Source organism: Gopherus evgoodei, chromosome 10, assembly GCF_007399415.2.
Source record: "Gopherus evgoodei ecotype Sinaloan lineage chromosome 10, rGopEvg1_v1.p, whole genome shotgun sequence".
NCBI lineage: Eukaryota > Metazoa > Chordata > Testudines > Testudinidae > Gopherus > Gopherus evgoodei.
Genome location: NC_044331.1, coordinates 74,355,747 through 74,383,165, shown reverse-complemented (window position 1 = coordinate 74,383,165; position 27,419 = coordinate 74,355,747). Strand labels below are relative to the sequence as shown.

General features: G+C 44.7%; 1 protein-coding gene across 2 annotated transcripts in view; it reads left to right on the top strand.

Moving 5' to 3' along the window:
* The window catches only part of MAD1L1 (mitotic arrest deficient 1 like 1), a 558,561-nt gene that overhangs the window by 416,114 nt on the left and 115,028 nt on the right, over positions 1 to 27,419 (top strand). For both annotated transcript variants that reach the window (XM_030577083.1, XM_030577082.1), the window contains exon 17: positions 12,902 to 13,092. In XM_030577083.1, the coding sequence (XP_030432943.1) occupies positions 12,902 to 13,092 (191 nt within the window). The remainder of the gene's footprint in view (positions 1 to 12,901; positions 13,093 to 27,419) is intronic.

Sequence of the window (27,419 nt, the reverse complement as noted above, 5' to 3'; positions counted from 1 at the left end):
GGTTGGGGCCTACTGCTGGTCTTGGGACCGTTGTTGCAGGACCTGTGGAGACTTCAATTCTGCATTACTAAGGGAAGCAGAATTAGTGCAGTGTGTAGTTATGGGAATAGCCCTTCACATTAAACATTTACACTTCAGGATCATGTGATGGAAATACAAGATTTAAAGGCACAATAATATGATTGATAGTCTGGCTATCCAGAAGATGGCTCTGTTACCAAGCATCTTGTCAATCTCTGGGGAAAACATGATTGTTCAACCTTACATTTTTGTCACATTCCCGCAGTTTTGCTATTTGAAAGGATTTTCCCCTGTTGCTGCTTCGCTGCTCCGTGGTGAACCATCATGTTTTTCGTCCTCAGCAATATTATCTTTAAAGAATTGTTTTCATAAAGTGGACTGCAGGAAGTAAAGTAGAATATGAAAAATGGGCCAATAAAAGGGGTCAGCACCTGCTTTTCTTTGAGCTTGAGAGAAGAGGGCAAGGGCATTTTAAAGCATGCACAAAGGAAATGTCTAGTGTAGTTAATTAGCAGATGGACCCCTTCAGGGCCCAGTTACTAGAGCATGAGGAACAAAGGAGGGTCTGGGGGGAAGTTGAACTGTTTGGTGTAAAGAGGCAGTGCTTCCTTGGTGTGAAACGTGTTTGAGGTGGTATCACTACTTTTAAATAGCATCAAGGAGTTAAATACAAATAGAGGGATCTAATGAAGGTTGCACCTTCTCGCTGAAAAGTTCAGTATGTGAGAATCTCTGTTTAAAAATAAAACAAACAAAAAAGAGTTTGCAGTGGTATTTGTTTCCTGCTGGGAGGGTAAAGTGCTATGCATTTTTTTCCTCTCGATCTTCTAGGAACCACTGGCTTGCTTTCTTGCTGCTCACAGCAGCAGCAGGTCCATTAGTCTGAAGGCATGAATACAAACGAAATACCAGTCTGACCTTTTGGCAAAGCTGGCTTACCTGTGAAGTGGAGGGAGCTGTACTGGCTCTGGGAAATGAGTGCCGGAACTCGTAACGATACATACAGTCCATCAGGGGTCAGAAGGGGGATTAGTCTAATGTCTAGTGTAGCACACTTGTGTATGTCTTCAAAATTTTAATTTTACTGAGGAAAATAGAAAGGAACATAAATTCTGGCAAGTCGTATAAAAGAATAATTAGGCAGGCAAAAAAAAAATATTGAAGTGCAACTAGCAAAAGACTAACAACAACCAAAAATTAAGAAACAGGACTCGTAACAAATAATCAGTGGGGCCACTGGACAATCAAGGTGCTAAAGGAGCACATATGGAAGACGAAGTCATTGTGGAGAAGCTAAATGAATTATTTGCGTCAGTCTTCACTGCAGAGGATGTGAGGGAGATTTCCACACCTGAGCCATGCTTTTGAGGTGACAAATCTGAGAGGTGTCTCAGATTGAGGTGGTGTTAGAGAGGAGGTTTTAAACAGATTGATAAATTAAACTGTAATAAGTAACCAGGACCATATGGTATTCACCCAAGAGTTCTGAAGGAACTCAAATGTGAAATTGCAGAACTAGTAACTGTGGTATGTAACCTATCCCTTAAGTCAGCTTCAATACCAGATGACTGGAGGATAGCTAATGTGACAGCAGTTTTTAAAAAAAGACTCCAGAGATGATCCTGGGAATTACAAGCCAGTAAGTCTAACTTCAGTACCAGGTAAATTGGTTGAAATTGTAGTAAAAGAATAGAATGATCAAACACATAGATGAACAGAATTTGTTGGGGGAAAGTTGGGGGAAGTCTAGGTTGGATATTAGGAAAAACTATTTCACTAGGAGGGTGGTGAAGCACTGGAATGGGTTACCTAGGTAGGTGGTGGAATCTCCATCCATAGAGGTTTTTAAGGCCTGGCTTTACAAAATCCTGACTGGGATTATTTAGTTGAGGTTGGTCCTGTTTTGAGCAGGGGGGTTGGACTAAATGACCTCCTGAGGTCTCTTCCAACCCTAATCTTCTATGATTCTATGAACACGGCTTTTGTAAAGAGAAATCATGCCTCTCCAATCTATTAGAATTCTTTGCGCTGGTCAACAAACACGTGGACATGGGCAACACAGTGGATATAGTGTACTTGGGCTTTCAGAAAGCCTTTGACAAGGCCCCTCACTGAAGGCTCTTAAGCAAAATAGGCAGCCATGGGATAAGAGGGAAGGTCCTCTCAAGAATTAGTAATTGGTTAAAAGACAGGAAACAAAGGATAGGAATAAATGATCAGTTTTCAGACTGGGGGGTAGTATTAGTGGGGTCCTCCAGGGATTTGTACTGTGACCAGTGCTGTTCAATATGTTCATAATGATCTGGAAAAATGGGTTAACAGTGAGGTGGCAAAATTTACAGATGATACAAAATTACTTGAGATAGTTAAAATTGTGAAGAGTTACAAAGGGATATCACAGATCTGGGTGATTGGGCAACAAAATGGCAGGTGAAATTCAGTGTTGATAAATGCAAAGTAATACATACAAAATGATGGGGTCTAAATTAATTGTTACCACTCAAGAAAGGTCTTGGAGTCATCTTGGATAGTTCTCTGAAAACATCTGCTAAGGGTGCAGCAGCTGTCAAAAAAGGTACCAGGATATTAGGAACCATAAGGAAAGGGATAGATAATAAGCCAGTAAATATCATGATCCCCTGTCATCATGATGCCATAAATCCATGGTACCTTCAATACTGCATGCAGTTCTGGTCCCCCCCATCTCAAAAATATATATTAAAATAGAAAAGGTGCAGAGAAGGACAACAAAAATGATGAAGGGTATGGAACAGCTTCCACATGAGGAGAGATTAAAAAGACTGGGACTGTTCAGCTTGGAAAAGAGACAACTAAGGGAGGATATGAACAACATCTATACAATCATGAATAGTGTGAAGAAAGTGACTAGGGAACTGTTATTTACCTCTTCACGTAACACAAGAACCAGGCTTAAAACCCAATTAAATTAATAGGCAACAGGTTTAAAACAAATGTAAGAAAGTACTTCTTCACACAACGCGCAGTCAGCCTGTGGAACTTGTTGTCAGGGATGTTATGAAGGCCAAAGATATAACGGGGGGTCAAAGAAGAATTAGATCTGTTCATGGAGGATAAGTCCAAAATGGCTATTAGCCAAGATGGTCAGGGATGCAACCCCATGGTCTTTTAATATAACGATGTTGTTTAGAGTTATGGAAAATCCACACTCTGTAGCAGTATACTTATATCAACCTAACCTTCGGTGTAGACAGTGCTATGTTGACTGGAACTGGAGTACCCGCGCCAACAGGAGAAGCTCTCTCATCAACAAAAATAGCATCTTCACTAAGCACTACAGCAGTGCAGCTGTGTCACTGCAGTGCTGTAAGCATAGAGAACCCCTAAGCCTCTGGCTGCCGGATGCTGGTTCTGGATGACAAGATGGCTCACTTGATAATTGCTCGGTTCTGTTCATTTCCTTAGAAGAATTTGGCATTGGCCGCTGTCAGAAGACAGGATATTGGGCTAAATGGACCATTGGTCTAACCCAGTATGGCTGTTCTTATGTTCTAAAATAACAAATATATCGGGTCAGGGTGGGGTTAAAAGTTTTTATCAACCTGAGTTTTTGCTAGCTACATCCCAAGTGAGAGCCAATAACACCTTTATTCCACCCAACCCCAACATATGTTCTGTGTATGCCACATATTTTCCAGAAAAGCTGTTTTAGATTTCTGGGCTTAGAGAGTTGTAAATGTTTGGGTTTGGTACTATTTTTATATCCCTCTGCATATACAGATGGGCTACCTTAGTATCATAGAGTCCAACCATAAAGACCCGGGGGATGGGGTATTGAGAGAAAGAGAGAGATTATAACTTACACAATTTAGAAACCTATTAAAATGATCTAAAATAACCTATCCATAAATAACAATGTCAGAATTTTAACGTCCAGTATCTGGGGAACTTTCTGGAGTAAAAGTAAAAGTTCTTTGTCCCTGTGGGAAGCTAGAAATTGCTCCTTTTCAATGGCATCAAGCTCCCGTCCCTAACCCTGATAAGTGATGAAGCAGTGAACTTTAAACATGCCTCTGGTGCAGGATTGGCTATTGTTCACCCCGCAGCTTGGATGAGTGTGTAATCCCTGGGGGAAATTCCTCGTTTTGGAGGAGAGAAGAAAAAAATATTTCAGGTCCAGTTTATCTTTTGAAATAGCTGCTGTTTGATGCACATCAGAGGCTTTAAGTGTTGGTGGCAGTAGTAATAATAGTAGTGTCCCAGTAGAAATGAGTTAGTGGGTAGATAGAGTGTAGGGGAGGAGATCAAAGGACTCTAATGTGGTTCTGCAATGTAACACGTGTAATTACTGTGGGGGGGTGGTCCCCACAATCTCAGAACCACTGTCTTTTTCTGTAAAATAGCCAACTGAAGACATGATTTCCCCTTCTCTGCCCAAATATAGAATTCACACCTGTGTGCTCTCGATTCATATTATCTGGGACTGTAGCCCAAGAACTAGTCTCAATAGTTTTGTTTTTAAAAAATCTCTGTATTACTCTGACATAGATGGTCTGTAATGTATCTGGTACATGCTCGATATTTATTGCCTGGGATGGCTAAAAAGGTTGTATTGTGACTTGCTTAGGGTGACCTGCATTACTCATTCCCTGATTCACACTTCTGACTAGTGGGATAACTGTAACCTCTTGCTTATAAAACACTTCTACCATTTCGTACCCTCTTGTATCTAGGGTGTGCGTGTGCACATGCACGCAATTTTAATATATTAATTACTGTAGAGGTGAGGTTTGTGTTTAGGAAACTGCTGCGTGGTGGGTTGGAAAAGAGGTAGGTGCTGTTTTTTTTTCTATCTCCTGTGCATGAAATGCCCCCTCTATCCATGCTAGAAAATCAGAAGAGAAGCAAAGGGAGCAGCAAGGCAAGAAGATGGAAGGAGAACGAAGGGTGCACGTGAGGGAGCCAGAGAAAAAGGGAATAGAGATGTCCAGTGCAGCAAGGTTCTGTAGGGCCTTGAAGAGCAAGATGGGATGAAAGTGATTCTAGAGTATTGTGCAACATGCAGCAGCTGACCAGGGGAAGCAGAGACTTCATACATTAGACTTTGCAAGGACAATGTCTACTCTGCACAGTCCAGGAGCTTGCAGGGACTCTCCCCCGGCAACTGGAAGGGGGAGAGAAGGGCTGCCTAGCCCCCATTATTGCTTAACTCCTCTGCAGAGCACAGTAGGCTGATGACTCCTCCATACCTGTCATATGGAGCCACGTCAGTGCGGTATTAATTTGGGAGAGGAGGTTTGGTCTGAATCTGCTCTCAGACCTTTATGAATTGGCTGACAAGCTGAGCAGCCTCCCTTCCCTGCGCTGACCATGGTAGCCTGCTGGTCGTCAGCTTTTTCCCTACTGTGACACGCTCTGCCCCTTCCCAGATAATCATATGGGAAGGGAAAGGTGATCACGATCCTCAGAACCCTTGCAGTAGCCATTCGATCAGATGTAATTCTTCTGCATAGGTAGAACTCCATTTGCAAAGAGTCTTTAAACCTCTCTGATCTCTGCAGCTGGAAATGGAGTTTGAAGTCCTCATATATATTGGTAAGGAAAACACACAAAAAACCTCTGAACACCTTAGAGTCAGTATTCAGGCAACCCGTGGGAGTAGAGATACTTAGTTAATAAATGCTATCTTTGAAAATTCTTCCCAAAGTTATGTGAAGGGCTCGGTTGTGGCTGGAGATTGTGGGGGCAGTACACAAAGGGAGGTGGAGGCTGAGCCATATAGTATATGCCGTTTAAAAATAAACTAATGTTGACGGATAAAATAAATACCATTTAGGACTCGATAGCTGCTCTGGTGGAAGTGAGCAGCCAGTGCCGCCTGTTTAGTTTAAAACTTTCTTTTACCGCTAAGAAAAGTTATAATTCTTGGTTGTAATGTTACAAATGGCAAGTTTCCAAAGCCTAAATCAAATCCACTAGACCATGTAGTTTATAGATTCATAGTTGTAGAGAGATATAAGCATGGTCTGGAACGGCTATGCCATTCAGATTGCATGTTCTTCCTCTCCCATTTCACCCTACCCCTATGTGCAAACAGTCCCATAAAATCTAGCAAATTTTATTTCTAGAGAGCTATGATCATAAACTTGCCTGGATCAGAAAAAACTCTGCTCCTCTCCTATTAGCCTTTATTTAATGCAGTGCAATTTAGTTTTTATATGGTGTCCTTCACACAGTATCACAAACTCTTTACAGAGCATGTCCATCATAAACTACAGCTGACAAAGGTTTCAGCCCAAGGTTTAAACAAAGGAAATGACTCTAAGGGATCCAGGTACATGGGGCAGCACAAGAGGGTGGCAGAGCATTAAAAGTAGGAGCAGAGTCTAGGTAGATAAGAGTTAGAGAGGAATATTGGGGTAACTCAGCAGCAGCTTTGCAAACTCAGTATGGAAATACATAGAGGTAGTCTGGGTAAGTGATAGAGGAAAAAGCTGGTGCAGTCTTGCTTCTTGGAACCAAGAGAATAGTACCTCCGCATCTGATCCCAGACCCTGTGAAAATGAGATGGTGCTAACTTCCACTTCTCTGTTTCTAGAAATATGAAACTAACTAGTCCGTGTTTAACATAGAATAGGATTGGTAAGAACTAAGCATCACTCATAGCGACATTAGCAACCCATCCTTAATGCAGTCTTGCAAATGGAGTGGCTTTATGGCCTATATCAGAAGTGGGCAGGCTTTTTGGCCTGAGGGCCATGTCTGGGTATGGAAATTGTTTGGCAGGCCATGAATGCTCACGAAATTGGGGGATGGGATGCAGGAAGCAGTGAGAGCTCCCGCTGGGGGTGTGGGCTCTGGGATAGGGTTTGGGGTGCAGAAGAGGCTGCAGGCTGGGGATGGAGCAGAGGGGTTTGGAGTATGGGAGGGAGCCCTGGGCTGAGGAACAGGGTTGGGAGGTGGGAGAGGGTACAAGCTCTGGGATGGGTGTGTGGGTTCCAGGGTGGGGTCAGAAATGAGGGGTTCAGGGTGCGGGAGGGGGCTCCGGGCTGAGGCAGGGGATTGGGGGGTGTGGGGTGTTGAGGGTCCAACTGGGGATGAGGGTTGCAGGAGGGTGCTCTGGGCTGAGACCAAGGGGTTCGGAGGGTGGGCGGGGGATCAGGGCTGGGGCAGCGGGTTGGGGTGCGGGAGGAGGGCAAGGGTGCAGGCTCTGGGTGGCGCATACCTCAAGCAGCTCCCGTAAGCAGCGGCATGTCCCCCTCTCCGGCTGCTATGCGGAGGCACGGTGGCTGCGCACCACCCCGTCCGCAGGTGCCGCCCCTGCAGTTCCCATTGGCCACAGTTCCAAACCAATGAGAGCTGTAGAGCTGGCGCTTGGGGCAGGGGCAGCATCTGGAGCCCTGTGGCTGCCTCTATGTGTAGGAGCCGGAGGGGGAACGTGCCGCTGCTTCTGGGAGCTGCAGCAGGCACAGAGTGGAGCATGCTCCTAACCCCACTGCCCCGCAGGAGCTCAAGGGCTGGATTAAAAGGTCTGATGGACCAGACATGGCCCCCGGGCTGTAGTTTGCCCACCCCTGCCCCTAGAAGGAGGGAAGGGTATGGTGTTGAGTGAGATGCGTTTTGCGGTTAGCCTGTTAGAATGAGTGACCCCATACACTCAGAAACAGAGCAGTGTAACCTTAACCAGAGTTAGGGTGTGGAGTTCAGGCATTTCAAAGCAGCTGTTTAGATCCACCCTGGTGCCTTTCTTGCTGTTCTCCAGTTTCCAGGATACCTGTGTGCTCTTTAGGGTGGGGTCTATAGGCAGCTCCACAGCAGAGCCTGAGGCCATGTCTACCGTAGAGAGCTGACATTGACGCAGCTGCGTCCTGCACAATCTCTAGTGTAGCCACTCCATGACAACAGGAGAGTGCTCGTCCGTCGACGACAACCATCCCCAACAATTGGAGACTGACCTAACTGAACTCCTCTAATCTGGGTCTGAAGCTAGAGCCTAAGTATTTCCATGGTGAATCTGTGGCTCATTTTCAAACTTTGTGAGCATTAAAAGCAATGGAATAAAAAGCAGTGACATTTTCAATGTGAAAGACAAAAAATACCCACTCCATAATTTATTTATTTACCCAAAATAGTATGAATTATTCATTAAAGTTGATGTGAGTGTTTGAAAATGCAAGAAGTTTGAAGAGGAGGTATTATTAAAAGGAAGTTAATAATTCGGAGCTATTGATTTCTTAACAAATGAATGTGATTTTTCATAGAGGGTTTTTTTTCATTGCCCCCTTCAATATAGGCTGGATTTTGTCCCGGAGTTTGCCCTGAATGCCAAGCACTCCCAGCAATATAATTTTATAACTCGTTCCCACGCTCTTTACTCTTCCTCCCTCCTCTTAGTCTTCTCCAACCAAAATAAACGGTGTTTGCAGTGCCTGAATGAAGAAAGAAGCAAGGCTTAGTCCTATCAAATATCCTTCCTTATGCTCTTGCTATCTTGTTGTCTCAGAGCACTTCCGCACAGGATGGCCTGTTGTCCCCACTCTGGGACATGAAGTGTATCTACCCAATGTGCCATATCCATTCAAGAGCTCTGCAGAGCACATCTGCAGCTCCCCCTTGCCACTTAGTTAAAAAATACAGCATTCAAACACAGTGACTGTAACGAGTGCTCCAAATATAGGGGTTTGAGTTTTCAGACACTGTCTTTTAAAGATATAATTAAGTGTAGTTCTCCAGAAGTTGTGAAGGAACACAAGAGAATCAAGCCATTCACTGTTCTTGTCGGTGGTGGATAGTGTGGGTGGCAGTGGTAATGCTGTCACCTGAACCCTGTTCTACTAATACAACTTCACCCTGCCCTGAATGTAGCCTCCTCTCTTGAACTGTGTCTTGAACCTTGTGCAAATTGTGCCTTAAAGCAATTTTGCCTGCCTGTGATAGGGATTTGGCGGGACATCAGTGGCTGAAATCCCCAGTAGCAGCGAGGCCTAAGAATTATATGTGCACCATTGGCTTAAACTCAGGAGCAAAGCATACAATGAACTGTATTTTATGTGAACATCTTAACTTGGAGCAGAAAACATTAGAAAAGAGGTTAATTAACCTCCTAAAATCTGTTATTTATTAAGCTCCTAGCGGCCTTAGTCATGGACCAGGACCCCGTTTTGTTAGGTGCTGTGCAAACACAGAACAAAATGCCAGGCCTTGCCCCAAAGAGCTTAGTCTCAGGTATCTGTTCTCAGTGCTTATATGGCTCCCGTTACTTGGAGCACCTCAGAATGGTTAATGAATGTAATGTGTTTCCCTTCACAGCACCCTGGTGAGGAGGGGAGGTGCTGTTATCCCTGTTTTAGTGATGGGGAACTGAGGCCTAAAGATGCTAAGTGACTTGCCCAGGGTCACACAAGAAGTTTGTGGCAGAGCAGAAAATTCAACCTCGGTCTCCCAAGTCCCAGGCTAACACCCTAACCACTGTATCGTCCTTCCAAAAAGAAGGCTTTTACTGACCGAGAATCACCTGGAGGGTGGAGCTATTGCAAATGTGGGTTGGGAGCCCTGTGGGACAGCCCTTCAAACAAATATTTTTATTACTATAAAATGCAAAGGTGGGAGAGGAAAACCAGAACTGAAAATGTTTAGATACTGCACTGAACACAATCCTGAATGAATCTGGGAATCACCCAAGCAAGAGGCACCACTTTGGAAAGCAAGTCATGGCTGACATTAGTTAGCAGCAGTGAACTCAGCTGAGCTGATGCTGAATGTAATTTAGCTGCAAGTGTAGAAAAAGGCAAACAGGTTTTAACCCCCATTTCTGAAACAGTGCTGAACACATTTTGACTTTGTCTACACTTGCAGCTAAACCACATTCAGCTGCCGTATCAGTTGCTGACACATTATCAGCAATGTGTCATTTTCCTATTGTAGACAAAACCCTTTGGCAGGGGCCTTAGACGTGATAATAAGCCAAACCTAATGAAGAAATCTGAAAGCATAACAAGGCTGTGAAGAGTACAGCAGCAGGGAGGGGTCTGACAGGCAGGGTTAGAGGGGGGAGAAAAGGAGACTGCTCTCTAGAAATGTAAATCTGTTACTGTATTGTGGTTAGACTTGAGATGTACCTACCTAGCTGAAATCATGCTGTGTATGAGACTGGACATATTATGTAAATGAAGTAGCAGAGAAATGGTGCCTGAAGACTACCCCACTCAAGACTCCTGGTCACAAGTTCTGCACTAAGGAATCTTCTTCCATAAAGTGCCCTGCTTGCAGGGCTGCAGTCCAGTGGGCACACTGCACATGCATAATGATCATGATGAGAAATTATTTTAAAGGACAAAAAGGGACCAAGATCCTAACTGTTCATTATATCAGTGAGTAGCAAGAGACCTCAGTTGTATACAGAGCCATTTATCTAGTTCATGAATTAGAGCCCTGTCCATCCCCCGACTTTATAAAATACAGCCAAGACATACTTTAAGATCTGCAGGAAAGAGGCATATTTACTTCTCCAAGGCTGTCCCTGTGTGTGTTAGAAATTTTTAATTTTATCCACGTCAGCTATCCGAGATGTATTAAAGCCAATGCTGTCTCTGACAGTGGTGAAATATGACCACTGAAATGTGGTCAGTGAATTTTTACTTTCATATGTAGGATTTTATCCTTAACAGTTCTGTTGTAGGAATGCAAAGCTGAATGAAGACTGGGAGAATATTGAGGTCAGAGCTGCCAATTAACCTCTTGATTTCAGAGGCTGATTACTCCATTAATCAAGGGGCTAGAAGCAACAAAGATGACGGGAAGGGTTGTAGCTGCAGAATAACAATCCCGTGAAGGTCTGATTTATGTCGTCCAGAGATGAATGTGGAAGAAAAGGAAGAGCGGGTGGTCAGGGATCCACCGACTTCTCAAGTTCACGAGCAGGTGCAGTGTATCAGCAAGAGGGCCTCTTGTGCTTGTGAACAGGGTTTTGTAGTACTTCACTTGCTTTATCTCCCTTCCGTGATCAGTAGTTTCCTTTCATAGCTGTGCCTCAGTGAATAAGTTTTCACAATAAATGTCCCTCCTGGGCAGTTAGATTTGAAGTACAGTTGGGGCATGGGGTGTTGGATTAAATAACGTGGAGTCTGAGGGCTCGTCTACATGGGAACATGCAGAAAAGTTAAGACAAAGTAACAAAGAGTGTGACATTAAAGTGCATTAGTGTAAGCACATTATATCCTGTGTGGATGCCCTCAGAAGTAAAGTGGACTTAGGCTATGTCTGCACATAAAATGCTACAGTGACGCTCGTGACAGCAACAGGAGGGGTTTTCCCATTGCTATAGTTAATCCACCTCCCTGAGAGGCAGTAGTTAGGTTGACAGAAGAATTCTTCCCTCTACCTAGCACTGTCTACACCGGGGGCTAGGTCGGTATAGTTAAGTCTTTCAGGGATGTGAAAAATCCACACCCCTGAGAGACGAAGCTATGCTGATGTAAGTTTTTGGTGTAGATCAGCCCTTCCTTTGCTTTAGCTTAATTCACTTCTAAATTAAGCTGAATGAAGCTAGACTGAATTAAGGCCATTTTAATTCAGAATAAATGTGTCCACACAGTGATTTAATGCAGTTTAACTCAGGGCTCTAGAGCTGTGCTCCAGCTCCGCTTCAGCTCCAGGCAAAAACCTGCAGCTCCACTGCTCTGGAACTGCTTTGTGCTCCAGCTCTGGGCTCTGCTCCAAAGCCTTGGTTTAACTAATCAACTTTAAATGTTAGTTTGTTTTAACTTTCCTGAGTTGTCCTAATGTAGACCCTTTCGGCCCACCTGAGATGCTTTAATGAAGCACTGTAGAAAATAAGGGAACACTGAAGCCCAACGAGGTGTCTGCAGATGACCTGAGGTTCAGGTGAACCTTGGGTACACCTTGGTCCTTCCTAAACTGTGATTTGTGAACATCAGTGTCAAAGAGAAGGTAGGAGATTTTTGAATGAGTCTATTGGTTTGTTGTTAAAAAGCACGAGCCTTTTCTTAACCCTGGACTGCAGTGTTGATTCAACAGGCTGACTTGGGAAGCGTCTCCAGTGTATATTTAAGTAAAGCCAATCTCTGCAATTAATGGGGGATAAATTGAGGTTTAGTTACTCAGAAGGCACCTTTGGTGAAAGATTCTTGGTAATTGTTGTGTATGCTCTTGAAGGATTCACAGCGCTAGCAGTTCTCCTTGGAGTATTAAAATACATGGGTGAGTGGCAGACAGCCCCTATGGGCCTCTTTTCCAGAGACTAGTCCAGTTAAGGCAGCAAACTGGAAGAGACAATGGTGTTCTTCAGGCATTTTGTAACAATAAAACCCCCTTCCACAAATCTTAAGGGATTGCTAGACTGTTTGACAATTTGAGATCAAAACACTTGATCAGGTCAGGTCAGGTGTGCACTGGAGAGGATTTCCCCTATTACTGGCTTCCTCCAGACACATTTCTGTACAGTTGTGTCTGTAGCTGACTAAAGAATAACAGCTTTTCTACTGTCCTGCCTCTCCGAAACTTAAACCGTTGTCTTGGGATCGGTAAAGGAAATAAGAACAGAGGAGGGGAGAGTCCAGGATATCTTTGAATTTTTGTAGATTATAGCTAAAAGGTAAACCCAGCAAAGAACTCCCACCCCACCCCCACAAAAATGGTCTGTCTCTCAGATCCCATGTTACCTTTTTCAAACGACCCTAAAGCTCAGCCCCATATCATCCTTCCTGAGCTGGGAGAGGGCCTCTCAGCTCCTGACTTCTCATACCTTGTTTGCTTGTTCCTTGAGTAATTAACCCTTTCATCTCACTTGGCTTGGCCAGCACCTAATTACAATGCAAGATCTATTTTGTACTAATGTAACTTATACCAAGATACCCTTTTCCCCCTCTCCTCCCTTTCCTAGAGCTGAAGAAGCAAGTGGAGAGTGCAGAACTGAAAAACCAACGGCTGAAAGAGGTTTTCCAGACCAAGATCCAGGAGTTTCGCAAAGTGTGCTACACGCTGACAGGATACCAGATTGACATTACTACTGAGAACCAGTACCGGCTCACCTCCATTTATGCTGAGCACCAAGGGGACTGCTTGCTCTTTAAGGTAGGCCTGTATTCACCTACTCCACCTTACTCTTTGGGATGATCGTGATCAGCATGCCAGAATGCTCTCTCCACTCTATTTGCTGAGAAATGTCAAGTTAGTAGTTCCTCTTTGACTGCTCCTCTTTGACTGCCTTCTGTATTTGAATACTATGAGAGTGGAGATGCTTCCTCCTTTTAAAGAATTCTGTGAGAAGACTTTGGGTCTAATTCTTCCTCTCACTTACACCAGAGTAAATTGGGAGTAATTTAGGCTATGTCTGCACTTAAAATGCTATAGCAATGCAGCTGCAGTACTGTTCATTACAGTGACAGAAGAATTCGCCCCTTCTCTGTGGTTAATCTGCCTCCCCTGGAGGTGACAGCTAGGTGGATGGAAAAATTCTTCCGTCGGCTTAGCACTGTCTACACCAAGGGTTAGGTCAGCAAAGCTAGGTCTCTCGGAGAGGGGGATGGGTTTGAGAGACGTAGCTATGCCAATGTATGTTTTCAATGTAGACCAGCTCTCAATCAAAGTCAGTAGAGTTACATTGGTTTAAAGGGAAGGAGAATAGATGCTCCAGGAACCTAGCCTCAGAACTCACCATTTTCTACCATCAGAAAGGTGTGCCACATCTTCATATCCTCTAACTTGGCCAGAAGGATGTGTGTTTAGCAGGTTACTCTTTATGCTTGACCCTGCCTCAGTGTGGGGAGAGGACTAAATTACCTCTGAACATCTCTTCCAGCTCTACAATTCTATGATTCTGTTACCCAGGACAGGGCCTCATCCATTCATCTGCTCCAACATTTCAGGCTATTGTTTCAAGTGGAGCTTTCTCCTGGGTTTAGTTGCAATATCCGGTGCTCGAGGGACATTCTGACAATGTGGAATTACTAAAGCATTGAATGCGTCAGAGCTCAACAAAAGAAAATCTTAGTTACAGAAGATGAGCAAGAGGGTTGTTAGTTCAGAAATCAACAAGCCATTTACGTGCCATTTATTTACCCAAGATTAGTTGGAATGTAAAACCAGCTGCCAAAGCCAGCTACAGAAGTAAGTTTCTGTATACGTTGTTCCCCTTTTACAAATCTTTATGAACTGCCGGAGTACTGAGGATTTTTTAATTAGCTGGTTTAAACTGGCTGAGCAGTTTTCTGGCAAGAAGGGAGTGGTGAGGAGTAGACATAGGCACTGAGGGCTGTTTATACATTCTAGGTTAGTAGAAGGTTATTTTGTAGTGCTTTCCAATGGAAATTGTTTGATGTGGTCTTCCACCACACCACACTCTTCATCGCATCCTTTCCTCCTTACAGTCCTAAAAGTCACTTCTTTAAGGAGTCTTATAAACTATAGCCTTGTAACAGGGTAGCTGGCTCATTAAATGAAACTAGGCTCAGTTCTCCTGTTCCAGTCCAAGTGCTCCCAGTTGTGCCAGGTAAGAGGGTGGGCAGCACCTGGGGGCTGTAAAAGGTCAGTCAGAAGTCAAACAGGAGCGGGGCAGGAGATGAGAGCTGCCAGAGACGGAATGTGGTTCCTGGAAGAAGGCTGAAGGCAGGAGAGCGGCAAGATGAGTCTACTGGCTACTGTCTCCAAGCCACAGAGCTGGGGCAGATGGCTGGAGAAGGCTGAAGGCAAGAGGATCAGCAGAGGGAGATGCCTGCTGGTTCCAAGCTGGCGAGCTGGAACCAAGCAACACAGAGGACTGAAGGAAGGGAGAGCAGGAGAGGGGCTCACCCATAGCCACCTTCTTGCTGAAGAGCTGCACCCGAGGACCAGTAAAAGGACTGGGGAGAGAGTGATCCTCCCCGGAAAGGATTCTCCTAGCACAGAAACTGGGGGCATTCCTATTGGGAAGAGTGGGATTGCACCCCAGAAAGGTGGCCTGAGGTGATTGCCGCCCTGGCAGAGTGACGGAAGAGGACGTATAAGGAGCCTAACCATGACAGAGGACACTAGGCCATGGTGAGACCGAGGACTATATGCATGTGAGTGGTAGGGACAATGGTTTGGGACTTTTGTTGTAGATTCTTTGTACAAGATTGTTGTAATAAACTGTAAGTGCCTGAAGTGGAGTCCATTGGGTTACCCAAGAGGGAAACTGAGTAGAGGGTCCACTTGCGGGGCGGCCCTGAGAGGGCACCTGGAAGGAGGCCACTCATTTGCAAGCCTAGATAAATGTATTATAAGAAAACTCAAAGTGATATAGCACAGGAGGTGCATGCAGAACTCCACCATGCAAAGGCATAGCCTTCTTATGCTTTTCATCCTCGTGCCTGCCCCTGTGTCGTCATCTCCTCTTCTGGTCTTGTCTTACATTGAAATCTCTGGGGCAGGGGCTCATCTTTGGTTTTGGGAAGTGCCATGACATCTATAGGACAAATAAGTAATATAACATTCTGATTCCCTGTGATGGGAAGTGCCATCGTGCTCTGGCTATATGGCTAAGCTTTGGATACTGTTTTCCATATGAGACTGTTATCTCATAGGCAGCAGTCTTGGGTCGCTATATTAGATAGCCGAGGTGTGTCGTCAGAAGCATCAAACAGTTTAGTTACACTCTTACACTGGTTTAATACCATGGGTTTTATTTGCACATACAGTAAAACCTCTGCATCCTAATCTTCATGCTCCTCCTAGCATGGTGCATAAGAGTCTTACCGCAATTTTTTGTCATTCTGTTCTAAATCGTGAAGTGATATAATTAAAAACAAATCATGAAAAGGAGCCCCCATCTCCCCTAGTGTCTCAGTGTTGGTGATAGCACCTTGTCCATCACAGCAGGTGTTAACAGCCTATGTTTACAGTGCAAGTGGGAGCGCTTTCTCCCTTATAGAAAGTAGACAGCACTAACACATGCCAGACCCGGGAGGTCACAGAGTTTTACAGGGGAGCACTTTACCCCACTTTCCCCCACCCATTTAGCACATAAAATCATATCCACTCCCAGTTGGTCCCATGAGGGCATGTGTCTTGTTTACAGGAAGGAAGAGAATGCTGGAGAAATTCAGTAAGGAAGGAGGATGTGCAAGCAAAACTTGCAAGGGTTCAGCTTCAGCAGACTTCAGGCCAGTGTGTGCAGGCCCGAGTCTTATTTTTTAGGTCATGAGATTAATATTTTCCTGTCATTATACATTGGAGCTCCAAAACAACCCACTAGTCACAAGCCATTAACAGTGAAAATGAAGACAGATGTGAGGAACCTGGGTAGGAACTAGAATAAGGCCTAGCAACAGTACAATGCTTGGCTTCACGGCTTCTGATTTTGTCCTGGACCAGCTGGGGAAGAGAAGCTGTTGAAGGAGAACACTCTACCTCTAGGAAGAAGAAGCATCTTGTATCACTTTGGAGAAACTATCCTTGGACAACCAAGGAGCAGCCATGTCCCACTCTCCTTGGTTGGAAGGCACTTCACATGCATCCAATCCCTGAGGACACCTTCACCCCTTCCAGAGAACAGTTGGCAGCTAAGACAGAGCAATGAATTAATGTGATAACCTTAATGCCTCTGGAATCCTGTGTTCAAAGGTACCTTGTCATAAGTTAAATGAATATGGCTCATCCTGGCTCCTAATGTCTTTGGCCACATTATACCCAGCACTATATAATTTGGTACAACTAACAGCATTTTCTGTAAAGAGGGCAATGGCTTACTAGCAGAGATGTTACAGGCAGGTCAGGGCTGAGTGGATTAGCAAAGCGGTGTATGGAAAGATTGCATGTTGCCCACCTGAATTATAGCTACCCAGTGTCCTCATTCATTTACCTCTAAATTTTTCTTCATGCCGTACCAAAATAAACTGGCCAGTTGTTGCAAAATACCAAGTGAGCAGAGACGCTTATCGCTAAATACTGATCTTGCTTTACTTTCTTCACTTACGGCTTCATTCCCAAGTGTTTCCGTAGAACTAAATTGGATATCACCAGACATGGCAGGAGAAGTTTAGAGTGCCACCATTTTCAGGAGGCAATCTTCAAGAACAGTCTCACAGAACGGTTGATTGATTTATAGACTTCCCTTGCATGTCGTACCTCACGTCCCAAAAGTGAGGAATGGGTTTCCTTTGTATAAGAAGAGCAGATTTGAAATTCCTGTGACAACAGAAGCCCCGCAACAAAATCTTGGAATGTTTCTCATGTCTTAATCAGTTGCATCCCCAAATCTATTGTTCAGATTAAGAGCAAAATATATACATCAAATTCTTTCCTGCGTGAGTACAGGCTGCTGATGCCCAGATATACAATAAGGCTTGGATCCTGATTATGGCTTCTCAGTGGGGTTGTATGTTTATGCTGTAGAATCTCTGAGCTGTAACTGACTGTGGGTGTTTGTGTGCATTGCATTAAGCTGGAGAGGTCACAAGGCAGGAAACACTGTTTGTATTTATTTCACTCAGGCAATTTATGGAGCAGGTTCTATATAATTAGGACCAAACAAGTCCCTTCACACTTTACAAGGTTCTGCAGCTTGTCTGTAAACTTTAGGGCACGTTTCAGTAATACAGCTGGTGGCATTTAATTTTCATTGAAACTTGAAGAGTCAGCTATGCAAGAGTAGCTACTGTAATGGATGTAACCCCTTCATAGCAGAATGATGTGTGAGGTATTTCCAGGCAGAATTTTCCTCCGTTGCGGTTGGCCGCACTGGTTGTATGCTGTAACTTTCCAATCAGTTCATGATGTAGAAAGTGGCTGCTGAAGTATGTGTTAGAGCAGCAGTGAATGTGTTAATTCAGAATGACTTGCTATGAGAAATAAAAGACTGTCCAAAAATGAACACTGAATTCCAATGAATTTTTTATCAATGCATATTGGAGATCCCTGTAGACACAACAGATGAGCTCATCAAGATGAAGGATGTTACAATGATTTTCAGAACCCCTGGATGTGTGCATGCATAGGCTGGAGCATCTCAGACCTCACAGCCCTCTCTCTCTCTTTAATTAAATGCTATGAAAAGTCATGTACAGACTCCTTACCAGGAGTTTAGTTTCAGATGGTTTTGCAGAAGGTAATGCATTATAATCATTGGGTTACTTGGCAGTTTCATATTCCATCACTGTAGCTGGTTCATTAGATACTTTCGTTTGTAATGCAGATTCTTTGCTTTCTGCGTAAGTGCCTGTAACGTAACTCTAAGGCCACGTCCAGACTAGGGTATTAAAATCGATTTTAGAAACGCAACTTCAGCTACGTGAATAACGTAGCTGAAGTCGAATTTCTAAAATCGAGGTACTCACCCGTCTGGACGGCGCGGCATCGATGTCCGCGGCTCTCCGTGTCGATTCCAGAACTCCGTTCGGGTTGATGGAGTTCTGGAATCGATGTAAGCGCGCTCGGGGATCGATACATCGCGTCCAGACTAGACGCGATATATTGATCCCCGAGCAATCGATTTTAACCCGCCGATGCCGCGGGTTAGTCTGGACGTGGGCTAAGCCAGGCAGCTCAACAAGAGCTACAGGGGCTGCACTGAGTTTACTTACTGCCTTCATTTTTCCTGCACTAATCAATTTCTTTATAACCAATCTGTTAGCGCTTATGCCTATTTCTAAACAAACAAATATTAAATGACCAAGGGTAAGCGTAACTGAATTTTTATTAAGCTGAAGGGTGGGTCACCATAGCTTAATTGAGCACATATATATATCTCATGCTGTTTACCCTGTTCACGGGGTGGATTCTAAACAAGCAGTGGGAACAGGGAGAAAACAGCAGTGGAAATTGTTAGAGGCAAAGAAAGGCCGTGGTATGAAGCGAGAGTGAAAAGATTTTTGGATTGTTTAGAGAAGTGATGAGTCAGAGTGGTCTGAGAGGCACACACACTAACGAAAGGTACAGAGAAGATAAATTGGGGGCCTTTATTTACCCTTTCTGTATTATGTAAGAGCATGGGACTATCAAAAGAAGCAGTACATTTAAAACCGATGAAGGGAAATCCTTTCTTACATAGTGGAACGCACTACTACGAGGTGCTGTTAAAGCCAAGAGCTCAATGAGAGTTAGAAAAGCATTAGACATTTGTGCAGCCCAAATGAGAACAGCGGCCTTTACATTGGGTAAGAAAAAGGGATATATAAACGCTTTTGCATTGGGGCATAAAGCATTCCCTAACTGAGGAGATTAGGCAAAACTTCCCCAGTGGGCAGGTTATTCCAGAATTGTCTGCTGCACCATTTCTGGCATCTTTTTCTGAAGCATCCGGCCCTGGCTACTGTTGCTGATGGGGTTCTGGGCTAGATGGGCCACTGGGCTGATCCAGTATGACAATTTCCATATTCCAGTGTGAAATCTGGCAGTGTTTAGAAACCTTGATGGTTTCGGGTTCTCTGCTTGCTCAAAAAAGGCCAGACCAAATGACCTAATAATCCTTGTATTAATTATTTGGGCCCTATTTGGTTGACAAGCAAGTTAAAATCTCTCTACTTTTTTTCATTATCACAGTGAGGTTACGTTCCTGATCTGGTGAATATCAGCCTATCAGTTTCTCATTTTCTCCCTTATTTCCCATATCCTCAGAGTCTAATTCTCTAGGATGGGGAGCTCTAACTGGTTCCACCTCTCAGTTATGATGTTCTTTGCTGCCAAACTTATCATAAGCAAGCACAGCTCCCCATAGTGATTCATTGGGAAGCATCCCTGAGATGGAGCTTTTATGGGTTTAAAAGGAGACTCCCCAAGATTTTTGAGAGAAAATAAAAATGGGAGCATTGTGACTTCATATGAGAAGAATGCTAGACAGCATGGGGTGGCAGGGGGCTCTCTGCAAATAAAACCTTTATTCAAGTCCAGGTGGAGTGGGTTTCATGGAGTGATATAAAACCAGCAACTTCTTTGAACCACACTTGTTTAAGTAGTTATTTAAAGGACGGGATTTGAAGATGCATAAAAAGCAGCCAGTCCTACAAAACTTCAACGCAATTTGAAGAGTTAAAGCTGCCTTCTTGTGTGGTTTACTTTTGTTTACTGAAGCAGAGTGAAGGGGGAGGAAAGAATAAAAGTCACTTCACTTTGGAGGCTCTGTGATGGAAGGGGACAGTCGGTAAAGACAGACACAGGCTGTATGCTAATTGTAAATGTGGAATGTTGAAGTGTAGCTGTTACGGTGCTGCTAAGGACTGGGCACAGGGAGCAGCTATAGGTAGCTTAACAGAAACTAGTTTTGCTGACCTTTACTTCCGTTCCGTCTGTGGTAATCCTTGCCCCTCTAACTCCCTTCTCGGAGAGTTTCCCCTCCTTTGCTTACTGCTTATAGCATTTAAGGCTGGTTGATTTATTTAGAGATTTGACAGCTGTAAGCAGAGTCAGTCCCCTTCCCAGTAGTGCTTAATGCTAAATTCTCATCCCTTTTGCTCTCTCAGAATGTATGTGAATTCTATCGTGCATGCAATAAAGGGATTTTCCCATGTGTGATGAAAATTTCCATCAGGAGGATGAACAGTGTTGATAGCCTAGGTAGTTCACGTAAAGTCTTATTGATTGTTTTTGTTTCTGTTACCTTCACAGGGTACAACATTCCACGCAAACTGAAATAGTCCCTTTGCAGGGACGCACGTGTTACAAAGCCAAAACATAAACCAATCTAAAACTTTAAAATAACCAATAGTAAGATAGGAGATGTGATTCATAGCAGATGTGGACTTGTGTGTATTGAATGGAGAAGCCGTGAGTGAGCTGTGTATTTCCAGAGAGTGCTAATAAAACCTTTATATTGCACTAGCTAGAGCCCCTCCATAATTACTGTTTGTCTCAAGATGAGCAGTGTAATAGGTGGATTGTTTTTCCCCATCTGCCCTTCCTGTCTGAATGTTGTGCTTGTTCATTACATGTGGATGTGGGGGACGTGAGCTGTCAATGGTGTGGAAGCTCTGGGGCTGTGTACATGTGCTTAGCATGCTTGCAAGATCAATTACCTCCACTTTGAACTCACCAATAAGTGTCCTTCAGTAGCATGTCCCCAGCTGTTCATTTCTTTTTGTATCTCTCTCTTTCCTCTCCTCCTCTCTCCTGAGTGAGTCTCAAGAGTGAAAAGAAGTCACAGTTTTGATAGAGTGCTGTTCTTCCAGCAGCCGTCTCGCACTCTTGCACACACAATCAAAAATAGCAGTGGTGCTCGTCGGTGGAGCAGGACAGGCAGAGAGAGATTGATTGGAAATTGCAGGCCTCTATTAACTCCTCATTCTTGTTAATTACACGTTCTTTTATTTTTATATTTAGTTTTTCAATTTCCCTGTGTGGTTTCTGAGGATTTAGTTTCTCCTCCGCTCCAGGAGGCACAAGCCATTTGTGTGTGAGCGTGATGCATTAATGCCAAATGTGCTGCATTAGAGTTGCAGCAAAGGTCAGCCAGGAATTTTTGTGGTCTCCGAAATCAACGGCTCTAAAGCAGGATATAGCAACCAGTCAGTTGGGGTTATGAGTAAATAGTGTATTTAAACCCAGGCGGCATCCCCTATATCTGCCTCCATTCCACATTGGTACACTGCTTTAATTCTTGCCCCTGTCTTCATCTTGCTCCAGTCACTGCGTGCTCCAGTTCCTGCCCCAATCTCAATCTGGCTGCGTGTGTTTCTTCCTGAAATAATCTCCCTTCCTCCTGACTGAGTCTTCAGTGCGTATTTTTTTAAACTAGTCTGATTGCCTCAAGAGTCGCAGAATCCAAAGGAGAAACCAACAGAAATAAAGCCCGTTCAGCATGAGCTCTCAGGAGCTCAGTGTGGGGAACCACAAGCCCCAGTCATCTTCCGATCTGGTACAGTGTCTGGTCTAAGGGAGTCAGTGAAGAGTACCCTCCCCGTCACTCCTTACCATGGCAGAGGGCAGAGAGAAACCCCACGAGGCTGGTAGTCAGTGATAGTTGACATAGAATTCTTCCAGGTCTCAGTGACTGAGTCTGTGCCTACTGAGAAGAGACAGGGATGAGTGAGGTTTTCTGAAGGACCTGCCTTTTACTTTATGGTGTAATCCAGGGGAGAATGGAGACATTCAGGTTTGTCTCTCCATGTAGGAAATGGCTGTCATGCTTAAGTACTGATCCAGTTACACAGCCTTTGGCTTTAAAAGCTGAAAGCCATTTTCAGGGGGAGATGTGAGAACTAAGTTGTTAATGTGGAGTCACTCAGCATGCTCTGTCTCTGTGTTTGCTCTGTAATCTTAGCTCTTAGCCATGGAGCTACTTTCCCAAGTGCCCTGCCCCATGCTTATTCAGGCCATGATGGCAGAAGCTCACAGATGGGATTGTCGATGAATCATGGATTTCCTTGGGCATCTGGAGACCTTGCCAAGCAGCTCTGCCAAGTGGTTAACATGAGCTCGTCCCCTCCCTCCATGCTCTCCTCAGGCTGGATTCTCTCTCAACAGAGGAACCAGTAAAAACTGGGCAGCCTTGACGTTGTCCCTGTATGTTCTCTGCTCAGCCTGACTGCAGCCATCCAAGCACAATTCATGACACTCCCATTGGCTTCATCTGTGAGAGTGAGCACTGCAGACATCAGCTGGTCCAGCTGAAGGACCCCTGCCTTGTTCAGCATCTGTCTCCTCCATTCCTGGCATAACAGTAATTAACCTAATTACCAACTTGCCAGTCCTTTGCACAAGTCTGATTCTCCCTCCCCTACCCCGCCGCCCCATCTCCATTTTCTCATGAAAATGTCTCTTATTTCATGAAATGGGCTACGATGGGAGAGGTGGGGAGCATTCTGACTGGGGAGCGCCACAGGCATCTGTAGCTGTTGTTCCCCAGGGTGGAAGGTTATACTGAATGAACAGGTGTTGGGAGAACGTCACACCAGAGCAGCTGGAACTGGCATGGGGGCCTGCACAGGTGCAGGGGCATTTGAGGCTTTTGGGGGTATGATCCCCAGCTCGGAGAGACATACCGGTGCTAGCTCTAATCAAACTAGCATGCTAAAAACAGAGTGTAGCCTCGACAGGCAGAGCAGCAGGAGGGAATAGCTGCCCTGAGTATGTACCCACCTGAGATGCTAGGCATACACTTGGGGTGGCTAGCACCTTATGCCACCGCAGCTACACTCTGTTTGTAGGGTGCTAGCTCTGTCAGAGGTGTATCTTCACGAGCTGGGACTCTCATCCCCCGCTCCAAGTGATCCTGTGACGACAACAAAGACTGCAGGCGAGGCCAGGGAGTCCCAGGAGCTGAGCTGCCATCATGTCAATTATAAGTTTGAAAGAAGCGTAGTCTGTCCTAGTGAGTGCTCTAAATCAAAACAAAACACTTTTCCTGCCAACTGGTCTTTATTCCTATATGAAAATATGGTCACAATCTAGTTCACCACATGCAAGCCACCACCATAAATGTATCTACCTGGTACTTTGTCTAGCTGTCTCAGCAGAGAATGGTGTCTGTATCTATTCAATATTGTGCTTGAGCGGGGTGCTCTGTATAGGGTGACCATACATCCTGTTTTGGCTGGGACAGTCCCTATTTTAAGCCGTATTCTGGCTGTTCTTTCTTTCTTTCTTTCTTTCTTTCTTTCTTTCTTTTTGGCAAAAGAGGGCATTTGTCCCATTTGCTCTTGCCAACTTGATCCATTGGCAGGAGCAAACAGGACAAATGCCCATTTTTATCAAAAAAGCCGGATGCAGAGGAACATGAAGGGGGCGAGTGGTGATGCTAATCTCGCGCAAGGAAGGGAAGGCAGGGCTTGAGCGAGCAGCGATGCCAGCCCCAGCCTCGCACGCGGGGCAGGCAGGGCTCAGATGAGCAGTGGTGCCAGCCCCAGCCTTGCGTGGGGGTTAGGCAAGGCTCGGACCAGCTCAGGCTAGCCACGGTGACACGGTGTCTCATTTTCCCTGTGAGAAATATGGTCACCCTAAGTCTGTAAAACTCTGTGACTACCCAGGTCTGGCACGTGTTAGTGCTGCATACTTTCTATTCCCATCTATGCCACTAACTTCCTTTGTGACCTTGCGCTAATCACTTAATCTACCCATCTTTCTCCGCTTCTGTAAAATGGGTGCAGAAAAATACCATTCATTTACTTTGTGGGGGGTTGAGAAGCTTAATTAAATGCACAGCGCTTAGGGCATTTTAGGTGGAAGCAGTGCAGAGATGCCAAGTGTAAAGTGCTTTTATTAGCAGTGAGTAGACAGGGCAGACTGCTTCTTAGAGGTGCCTTCAATCCCACTCGGGGTTGAGGGTCATTGGTGGGACACTGTGAGGAAGCCTGCGTGGTTGCTTCCCAGGCTGCTCTCTTTTCTGTGGATACCTAGCACTTTTCAGCAACACTAAATTCACTGTAAACTCGGTTTTTTAAAAGATAGTTTTCAGTTGGAGTTTATGTGATCGGTTCACTTGTGAGAGGAAAGGAGATGACTCCAAGATGGCGAGTTTGGGGAATACAAAGACCTCATTACAGAGCACATGAACTGGTTGTGTTTAAAAAGCAGCTTTTGATGCCTGCTTCTATTTTCCCTGGTGCTGTTGTGAATTTGCAGAACACGCCGAGCCGTGTCACTAAACCATAACCCCACTGTTTCATTCACAGTTCTTTATGTACAAAGCGTCAGATGAAAAGAAGGAGACTTTGATTTAGGAAGCTCAGAGTTCTCTGATACCAGGGTATCTCCGCAGATTGTCAACTCAGCTGCAAATTCCCTGACTATTTCTCATTTCATTAAGGACTCCTTTGGGGAATGTGCTAAAGGGGAGTTGTGTTGGTAGCCCTTCAAGTCCTGGACTAAAAGAAGTGAGCAAGTGTTTGCTATTAACATACAGGGTAGGACACCACTGTCTATGTGGATGCTTGAACTCGGTTTCTTCCTTTTGTTGATTTATCACAACCTTGATATTGCTCAATTATTACAATATCTTGTTTATTCCAACCTCACTTAACCACGCAGCTCTGACTGAACATATGTTGTTTTAGGAATAGTCTTACTCACAAGAATAAATAATCAATAAAAACGAAGAAGAAAGAGAAATTGCATGTTGCCTGTACAGAAATGTTCTCCTGGAAATGGAGGTTAGAGGGAATAGCACCGACACGTCCCAGCAACAGTGTATTGGAGATAATATGCCAAGGCATCAAAACAACATGGGCCTATAGAAAGAACGGATATTTGGACTTCATTATGCATTGGTCCCTGCCTGAAACAGGGAGAGCGAGGAGGATAGATTCTCCCATGACTTGGTGTAGGATAGCAGCAAGCCATTCTGCTTGTGCCAAAAGGCCCTAAAGCCAGCTCAGCCAGCTGCAGCAGGATAACCTGAAGGTAGTGGCTCTTACATCATCCTTTCCTCCTTGCTGCTGATAAAGAATAAATTAGGATTGGATGACGAGGCTTCTGGCCAGTTTTGACGAGGCTTCTGGCCAGTTTTCCCAAGGCCAGCCAGCTCAGCTGGGGTTCATACAAGCAGGGGCACTTGAGAAGTAGAATCAGAATGGAATGTATGTTCTGGGGAGGAAAGGCACTGCCCGTTCAGCCCTTTGGCAGCCCTAGAGAGGCCGTACCACTCCAAGGAACAAGAATAGGGTAGGGAGCCCAGAACTCCCGAGTTTTGTTGGGCACTCTGATACTGCTACATTGACCCGGGGTTTCTAAGGATCTAGAGCACATTGCATAAACCAGCCTGTAGGCTTTGGATTCTGCACTTGGGAAAAGGGGCCCATTTAACCCATGCCTCAAAGCCTGTCCACCAGCACATGGTTTATATGAACTTGTGCTTCTCTGAAAGGTGCTGTCCCCTGCGGCCTTTCCCTAACCAGGGTTTACCCTGCATTTCCTTTTTTTGAACCCATCTGAGCGAAAGCAAAAATCCCAAATAGTGCTCTCCTCTGTTATATCATTGTGTCTTCCACTTTGCTTCCCCGCATCTCCAGTTTATTCCATGCCAGTGATTGCTGAGGATGGTTGGAAGTACACCAAGTGTTCGTTCATGGCACGCCTCAAGATTTGACGCACTTCACAGCATGGGGATTGTAGGCACAATGTACCATGCTATCTCTTCAGATTCATTTATAGTGTGCCATGTCCGTGTGTTGTATGGACCTATTAATCTTTGTGTCACACTGGGTCAGACCAAAGGTCCATCTCGCTCAGTATCTGTCTACTGACAGTGGCCAATGCCAGGTGCCCCAGAGGGAGTGAACCTAACAGGCAATGATCAAGTGATCTCTCTCCTGCCATCCATCTCCACCCTCTGACAAACAGAGGCTAGGGACACCATTCCTTCCCCATCCTGGCTAATAGCCATTTATGGACTTAACCACCATGAATTTATCTAGTTCTCTAGTTTTAAACTCCATGAATTTATCTAGTTCTCTGAGGCATTTCTGGATGTGGAGTATGGTTGCTATAATAGTAACATGAGTCCCAGGCTATGTTACTGACCAACATGCTGTGAAATTTCATTGTTACAAATATTTGTAAAGGATCTCAGTAAATAAAGTGGGTGAACTGGAACAGAAATAAGTGTCAGAATGTAATACTATTTAAGTTGATTTAATACATATACTTTGGAATTATAGAAAAACTAACCTGTTCCCATATTTCCTTCTTTTCACTGACTCATGCATGAATCAATCCAAAATGCATTTACAAGGGATCTGCGTTCAGTAATTCTTTCAGTCTATCTAAGTGTGATTAGTTATAGGAATAGGTGATTTCTCTGTTGACACTATTTTAGGACCTTGTATTTCATAAGCAAAATTGAGAACTACAGTGCCTCTTGTTTGCCAACTGCATTAGAGCATCTTTAGGGCAAGTAATTCGGGGACTTACTTCTTGTCAAGTCTGTTTGTATAACCATTGTGACAAAGTTCCTCCTCTACCTTGGTGGATACTGTGCTTGTTGGCAGATTTTGCTAGCCTCAGAGATCTTCCTATGTTGGATCAGGAGTTGGGAGGTTTAGGGGGAACCCGGGCCCTCCCTCTACCCTGGGTTCCAGCCCAGGGCCCTGTGGACTGCAGCTGTCTAGAGTGCCTTCTGGAAGAGCTACACAACAGCTACAATTCCCTGGGCTACTTCCCCATGGCCTCCTCCCCACATCTTCTGTATCCTCACCACAGGACCTTCCTCCTGATGTCTGTTAATGCTTGTACTCCTCAGTCCTCCAGCAGCACGTCCTCTCAGCTCCTCACACGTGCACCACAAACTGAAGTGAGCTCCTTTTTAAACCCAGGTGCCCTGATTAGCCTGCCTTCATTGATTCTAGCAGCTGCTTGATTGGTTGCAGGTGTTCTAATGAGCCTGACTGTCTTAATTGTTTCTGGAAAGTTCCTAATTGTTCTGGAACCTTACCTTACCCAGTGAAAGGGGACCTATTTAACCTGGGGCTAATATATCTGCCTTCTATCACTCTCCTGTAGCCATCTGGCCTGACCCT